This window comes from Mangifera indica, chromosome 13 (assembly GCF_011075055.1).
Source record: "Mangifera indica cultivar Alphonso chromosome 13, CATAS_Mindica_2.1, whole genome shotgun sequence".
In the NCBI taxonomy this organism is placed as follows: domain Eukaryota; kingdom Viridiplantae; phylum Streptophyta; class Magnoliopsida; order Sapindales; family Anacardiaceae; genus Mangifera; species Mangifera indica.
Genome location: NC_058149.1, coordinates 7,445,727 through 7,454,137, shown reverse-complemented (window position 1 = coordinate 7,454,137; position 8,411 = coordinate 7,445,727). Strand labels below are relative to the sequence as shown.

Here is an 8,411-nt window from a genome sequence, read left to right as displayed (position 1 = left end):
GAATGTCTGCCATAAAGAGAAACACAAAACTCAACTAAAAATGGGGATGTATAACTTGACGTCTTTGGATGTACCATTTTACCCTTATACAACAAACTGCCATTACTACATAGTACTCCTCATGAGAATCTAGGTCACACAACAAGTTTTGCACAATACCACACAACCTCTCATCACTAGCCACCTCACTATCAATATCCCCTAACCTTACAACCCTCGTTGTTGAAACTATTATCAGTTCCCCCTCGAACCTTGGGTTGTGTGAATGGGTACCAATCACCTATTTTCACAATTAGCCTACACTGTACTCAAAGTCATAACCTAAAAAACTTTATTGACCACTTTTGATTATCATCCATAATCACTCATTTCAAACTTCATTGGTTTGTGCGAACCTTATATAATGTTGACACTTTTGAAAAGCTATCACAATCACCATCAAAAGCAATCAGTCGAACTTTGCAACAATACTACCCCCAAACTCGATCCTGAAGCATCAGTGTCAACCATGGTAAAGTGGTCATTGCATCCTTCAAGCTTCAAATTCTTTAATGGCTCCCTCATTCCATACAAAAGCATTCTTTTTTAGTAACTTAGTCAAGGGTTCCACAATTCACCCATATTCTCACACAAACTTGTGATAGTAACCTATAAGACCAAGAAAACTTGGTAGCTCCCTTAGATCTTGAGGTATTGGCCATTCTCTCATATTTTAAATTTTCTTGGGATTCATCTCAACCCCATTTATTGAAACAATATGACCCGAATACTCCAATTGATTCTGCCCAAATGCACACTTCTTCCTATCAATCACACATTGATATGCACCAAGGGTCAACACTTATCGTAAATGTAACAAATGCTCGTCAAACCCCTTATTGTAAATCAAGATGTCACCAAAGAAAACTAAAATAAACTTGTGCAGACAAGGCTTGAAATTTTCATTCATAAAACTCTAAAAGGTGGCCGATGCATTAAAGTGTCCAAACAACAAGACAAGGAATTCATAATACTCATCATGCATTCTAAAAGCAATTTTCTCAGTATCCTCCTAATCATAAATTTGCTGGTATCCATAATTGAGATCTAACTTACTGGATATAGTGGCTCCGAACAATTCATCAAATAACATGTCTATGGTTAGAATAGGGAACTCATTAGGAATGGTACTTGGTTCAATGTCTGACAGCCAACAAAAAATCTCTATCCACCGTCTTTTTTTCAAACCAATAAAATAAGGGTAGAGAATGGTCTCACACTGGGCCTAATCACTCAGCTATAAGCATGTCCAAAACCAACATCCCAATTTCATTTTTCTAAAAATAAGGGTACACGTATGGATATATGTTAGATGGTTATGATCCCTCTAGCAAATAGATAGCATGGTCCTGGAGCCTTTAAAAGGGAGGCCTAGGGTTCCTAAAAAAATGATCCAAACTCATCAAATAACCATGCTAACTTGGATTGAATGTCCTTTATTGCCTCTATCTCCGAATAATCCAAGCTTCTAAGTTCTAACAAGTACCTATCTTCCCTGTTTTGAACTAACTTCACTATTCTTAAGGAAGATTCAAGCTCAGCTAAGGACATATCCTCTTTTAATTCTACCCTTTAGACAACCTAATTAAACTTCTTGGTCTAAGTCTTCCAAAATGTCTTAACCTCTTCCAAATTACTTAACCATTCCACTCCAAAAATGATGTCAACACTATCTAATTTGAATGGAAATAAATTTAGATAGATAGACATACCTTGGACATGAGATTGAATTTCTTTGCATCGGCCCGCCCCTTTTCTAACATCCCCCAGCTTGACAATGAACCTAGCTGGCATAACCAAAATCTCTAATTTTTCAACTAAGTTTGGGAAATGAAATTATGTTACCCTACTATCAAACGAAATAACCACATTCCTCCTTTTTAATCCACCTACCATTTACATTGTTTTGATAGAATTAAATTTGACTATAAAGACCAAATTAAGACTCAACTCCAATTCTTTCTGCAGTTGGTACAATTTCTTGTCCTTTTTTCGCTATGTCTTTCTTACAGTCTTCTTCACATGCTAGCATCACCCGTAGTTGTTGAAATTTTCAATTATGGTTTGACCCATATTTTTCATCACAACGGAAACATAATCGCTACTCCAATTTCGATTGGAACTTAGTATCAAATAGCCTTCAAAAACCCTCATCCTTTTGGCATTCAAAACAAATTACTTCGATTGATGGAATCATTCGGCTTGGGTCTATCAAAAGTGGTGTTATGAAAAGTGGGTGAATTTTGGCTTAGGCATGGGTAATTGTAAGAGTGTGAGTTTGAGTGGGTACTGTTTGGGATTGAGTGTGTGGGGTTGTGCAAGTTGAAATGGCAAGTGACACTTGGGCTTAAGTTGAAAGTATTAGAGAATTTGTGGTAAACAAAGGTTAAAATTCAAGTTTGGTTAGAGTGTAAGGTTGGGTTTCGAATGTTATCTATTGGGATTATCATCAGGTTGAGTTTTAAGCCTACTTCTTCTCCTAGACTTTTTGGCTTGTTCCATTGCCTCTTCTAGATTTCTTGGCATGAAGAGCTTAACATCGACTTTGAACTCATCTTTTAACTCATTTAAAAAGGCTTCTAGCATAATGTCATATGAGACTTTCCTCACCTACATTGACATGAGTTTGAATCGACTTCCAAAATCTTCCACTTTGTAGGTTTACCGAAGTGATAGCAACTCTTCATATGGGGTACCTCTTTGCGACAATCAGAAACATTGAAGTAGGTCTCACTTCAAATCAATCCCACCTACAACAGTTGTTGTGATTGGTGTCATTGCAACTAGTTTAATGTCGTTCCCTCCATACACACGACAATAAAGGTCAGTTTTTCTAGTTCAGTCATTCGATTAGTTGTGAAATATTGTTTCACATGAAAAATCCAACCTAGCGGGTCCTTATCGATGAAGATTAACAACTGTAGTCATCAACGAGGTGTGTCTTGCCAACGAATCCCTTGGTTGTTACTACTCATTGCCTCCTTAGCCATTATTCTAAAACAACGACATGATCTTCTTCAATTGCATGCGCCTCTCGTACGTCAAGGGAGGTGATGTAGCCTCTCTCACTGGCAACCGTTCCAGAGGTGCTTTTCCTTTGTCATCACCTCACTTCTCAGTTCATGATCAACTACCTCAAATATCCTAGGTAATCCTTCATCGTCTCCGTTCCCTCCTCCATATTACTTAGTCTTCCATCCATTACCTCCATTCTATTCTTCACTATCTCCAACTCATTTTCTACTCACTCAACTCTTCCCTTCATTCTAGATTTTACCAAGCCCAGACCATTGCTTTAATGCGAAACTATTAGGAACCCAAAAATCATCCATATTTCTTTACTTTTCTCTATCCTTAATCTCGACTCTTATTCTTGCCTACTTCTTCCTAAATGATGTCCATTTCATTATAACTACCCACGTTTTTCTCTATGTGTGTTGTCCACTTTGTCCATCATTTCTCACATGTGTCCCCTATGCTCTCCCTTCCTTCTTGTGGGTGACATAAACCTTAGTTCTAACATTACCCCACCCATCCACAAGCACCTTGTTCTCAAACTAAATAAATTGTTCATTACATAGCAATCTTAAACTGGATCACTCAGCCTTTTCCCGATGCATCTGAAAACCTCTTTCCCATAGAATACAACTATTTATAATTATAAATTTGAAAGAGGACGATTTCCAACCACCCCTTAGCCACGTCGTGAACTCCGATATGACTACTCCATGTGCCTCCTCAAAATACTAAGCATAGTAAGATATCTCTCTCAACTCTTTCAGACCTTAATTTGCCATAAAAATTTTACAAACAATTAAAAGACATTTAAATCATGAAAAATATTAGTTCATTTTAATGTGTCACAGCCTGCCTCTTAGCTTTAATAAAGTTAGGCAGGAGAAAGAAAATTTATATGCCACAGAAGTGATATTTCTCGTAACTCAATCACCATGCCCACAAAACCATGCACAAATAAAACACAATATCCACAACTAATAGAGAACACCCTTGTTCATTATATATCAACTAACATACATAATATTTTTATTCGAAACGATGATATTCCTTCTAAATCAATCAGAAACCTAAAAAAGGTGCATAGATAAAACAAAGTATTACTACATTGCCCAAAAAGAAAAAAAAATTGTAAGTCATTAGAAAACCCACATAAGGTACATAAAGAAAACTAGTTATAGCTATATTTGCACGAGAAACCGAATAAAGAGTCCATTGTTCATCACATTTGCAGACGAAATACATGCTATGACTTGAAAAATAATAAAAACAAAATAATATCTTTCATAAAGTAGAGGAAGAAGAAATAGTACAAGTTGGATGAGATGAAGATCTGTACAGGGAGTAGTTCAAGGTTAAGACTAGACAGAGGGTATATTGGCGAAAGAAAATCCTTTGTATCCCTTGTAAGCATAATATGCAATTCTTGTATAATAAAATCCCGGAATAAACAAGATCGATCCAAGAATGGCAAAGAACAGCCCTGATAAACAATATAATAATAATAAATTAGAAAATCAGAAATGTCGACAAATCAATAATTATAATAATAAATCAGAAAGGCCAACATGCAAATGCTATAAAAAAATAAAAAATTTGAAGTGAATAAGTACCGTGGGCCCTGTCACCGCCAACTCGGTTGTAAGACATGAAAATTCCACAAACGATCCCGAAAGTTCCGAAAACGAGAAGAGAAACAGCCAAAGCGATCTCTTTGATGGGGGGCCGATTATTCATCGTGTACGAACTCTCCATCATTATGTCCTCGTCTGATATAGAAAACGCATGATCTACATACGCCATTTTTTTCAATTCGGTGCACAGCAGAGTTGCAGATTTAGAGGGAGGCCGGATGATTTTGGGCTACCTTGAATATCAGTTGAAAGTTCGGACTTTTCAAAAGCCTCTTTCTTCAGAACAGACACTGCGCCAAGTCGCGCGCCACGTACCTATATAATAATTAGTTCAAGGAGAATTGTCATTAATACCCTTTTTCCGAATTTATAAAATCCTACCATATAAAAAAATAGAGAAATTAAATTAAATTATCCAAATTTACCTACACAAAATAAAAATACTCACCTTTATCAACGCAAAACAAAAATATCCAACTTATGTAAATTGATCAAAGTACCCTTATATAAAGAAATAAGACCGACATGTGATTTCTCTGAAATCACTATTCAAACCCAAGGAAAAATTCATTCTCCTACTAGACTTAGAGGACGCTTCCATGAGGCGCACGAGATTGATCAACACAAAACAAAAATACCCAAGTTATGTAAATTGATCAAAATACCTTTATATAAAGAAATAAAACTGACATGTGATTTCTCTGAAATCACTGATCAAACTCAAGGAAAAATTCATTCTCCCACTAGACTTAGAGGACGCTTCCACGAGGTGCACAAGATTGATAATTCTTTGGTGATTTTTTCAGTTTTCGATAATAAAAATGGTAAAAAAAGGTTAGTATACCATCCCTTGTCGTGTTTTAATTATTTTGGTATTAAAATTTTACCGATTGAATGAAGAGTTTGAGTATTTTTAGTTAGAGTTTTTAGTTTTTAACATTTGATTTTATTGGTCAATGTTTGCTTGTTTTAGCTAAATTGGTTAAGAGTTACTGTGTTAGAGTTGGTGTAGATTCGTCTTTTTATTGAAATGGTACTCAAAAAATGATGTTTTGGTAAAAAAAAAAAGATCTCGATGATCGGTGCTCCACCTCAAGGGAAAATGTTCCACCTCAAGAAATCCTGAGGTGGATAATCTTCCCACAAGGTGGCGCGAGGCTTGGTGTAATCTCAGGGAAGGGGGGAAATTATGATTTTTTAAATAGTTACCATCTTAGGGGAACCTCGTGGGAGGGGAGAATTTGGATTTTTTAAACAATGCAACTCGAGGGACTTGTGGGAAGGGGAAATTATAAGTTTTTAAATAGTATGATATTTAAGGAGGCAAATTGATCATTTTTCTTTTCTAGGGTTTTTCAATGTGTAGTTTTTGAATTTTATGTCATTTCTTTTATTCTAGTGTTTTTCAACGTGTAATTCTCAAATTTTAGGTCCATTTTTTCAATTTTTCCTATTCTAAGGTTTTTTTTATGTATAGTTTTCAAATTTCAAGTCTGATTTGTTATTTTTTCCATTCTAGGATTTTTCGAACGTGTAGTTTTTAAATTTTAAGTCTATTTTTTTTTATTTTTCCTACTTCGAAGGTTTTTTAACGTGTAGAATTCAAATTTAAGATCCATTTTTTTTTCTAATTATTGCAGAAATTGATAGATTATAGATATGTATTTCATATTAATTTCAAACTTTATGTTTGTATTTCTAAAATTCTTATCATATTTGTCGTGATAATAATTTATTTTTTATAGAAAGTTTCCCAAAAAAGAAAACGTGAAGACTTGAGGAGAGTGCTAAGAATTCTTGATGAGACATGACTCTTCCAAGTAGAGATGACATCGCGTGTGTGGCGATATCGTATGTCCAAGATAAAATCCATATTGACAAAGCAATAGTTGAGGTTGTTCGAGAAGATGTGTTTTGGGCACTTGTTTCACTTTTGAGATACGAGATTTAGTAGGGTGTTGATATACACCTTCATATTAAGACAATTGTACTGGGATGATACGTGAAATTAGTTATAATTCTGGATTGATAGGGTTAACATGAGGTTCAGCCTATTCGAGTTTGTGCTTATTACCAAGCTACACTTTAGTTGGTCCACTAATATGAGGATATATATTCCACAGGATATTAGAGATAAGATTTGGGACACCTATTTCCAGGGAAGTCAAAAGATAAAATATGAAGATTTGGAGTGAGTTTTTTCAATAAGGCCATGGGGGGATGACAATATCCACGTCGTTAAATTAACCTTATTGTATTGTCTTCATATGCTATTACTGGAGAACGACAAATGAAAAAAGGTATCTCCAATTGGACAATCACTTAGACAGATTCAATTCTTACTTGTGGAGTGTACGAATATGGAATATAATCCACCAATCTATGTGCAAGGTAACTGAGAGGATATGTTCTAGTCAGATAAAAGATATGCATAAGTACGATATCTACGAGTTCCTACTCACATTCAAAGTGAGCATATAATTGTGACTAATTTTTGTTGACTGCCAAAAAAAATTAATTATTATTATCATTGATGGAATTTAAACACTGATGTTGACATTATAGTTTTGGATATACAAGACGATCAACACATTGTAAAATTTGGTGGATTTAGTTGATATTGATGCATTTTTGTGCATGTTCAGGTGGCAAATGAGAGAAATCCTTGGATGGAGTCATGTGAGAATTATATTCACTAGTGATAAGGTCTGTAATTGTTAATTGATTAGTGATTGATTAATTGATTATTTAATTGATTCAAAAATGTTTATTCATATATTTTAATGAGCATAATTATTTAATTTTCCCACTAGTTCCTTTAAAAAATGAGGAGGCTACATAGTGGTATGTCGACGTCGTTGCCTACATGGGTGTGTCAGGTCTCTAATTTTCTTCCTTGACACCCTCCTCGTCAAGAGATAGAGTATCTACTCCCATCGTGTCGATTGTGGACGTTTAGCCCTCTTACCCTAAGCCCATTACACCTATCGATATTCAGCCCCCAATTACCGAGCACACTACTTCTCTAGACATTCGAACCCTCGCCATCGAGCTCCCTACCTCCCCGTGTTTGACTTGGACACTCTGTATAGGAATACTTTCTCTAACATAAATTGAGTCATTGCATCTATCAAGTGTTTTTATTATTAAATATGACACCAATTTTTATAGAATTTCCCTTTCGTACTGATCTTGCACCAGTTGATGTTAAAGGCTGTAAAGAAAAATCAAGTAGCCACTTAAATGGATCAATAAGGACATCATCAAAAAATGGTCCAACATAATTCCTATCACCCTAAAGAGGATTTACAAGTTGGAGATCACTTATATCATAGTTAACAAGTGACTTCTCCTTAAAGTCTGACTTATTAAAAGGAAGATCAAACATCTCATTCCCATCAAAGTCACCCCAATCAGGAACATTCTCTTTGTCTCCACGAATCCATTCTTTAGCGGTATAGTTCACAATCATCATTGTCATTGTTTTCTTCTTCTCCTTATGCTTTGATAAGAGTATATATAATAAAAATTGAAATGCATTTCTCGTAATATTTAGATATGTCAATAAGACCCCCAACATCTTTATCATTTTTTATTTTTATTGAGTATTCCAAATCAAGACATTTTGGTTTCATGTATAGCTAAATGTTGTCTAGGCTTGAATCGATACGACACTTTTCAATTAACAATTAGATAAATCTCTCAAGTGTCATTTTCTCTAGA

General features: G+C 35.1%; 1 protein-coding gene across 1 annotated transcript; it reads right to left on the bottom strand.

The window, feature by feature from the left end:
- Positions 1-4,216: 4,216 nt before the first annotated feature.
- LOC123194384 (transmembrane protein 230-like) lies at positions 4,217-5,003 on the bottom strand. Its single transcript, XM_044607574.1, has 2 exons — positions 4,668-5,003; positions 4,217-4,537 (listed from the first exon to the last, which is right to left on the bottom strand). Exons 1-2 carry the CDS (start codon positions 4,855-4,857, stop codon positions 4,416-4,418), a joined length of 312 nt encoding a protein of 103 aa, XP_044463509.1. The 5' UTR covers positions 4,858-5,003; the 3' UTR covers positions 4,217-4,415.
- Positions 5,004-8,411: the final 3,408 nt, after the last annotated feature.

What these genes read in the sequence shown, in the direction of transcription:
- LOC123194384 (XM_044607574.1), bottom strand. Translation starts at nt 4,857, where the DNA reads ATGGCGTATGTAGATCATGCGTTTTCTATATCAGACGAGGACATAATG. An exon ending in TGGCGGTGACAGGGCCCACG is followed by an intron (nt 4,538 to 4,667) that starts GTACTTATTCAC and finishes ATTGTTTATCAG; the next exon opens with GGCTGTTCTTTGCCATTCTT.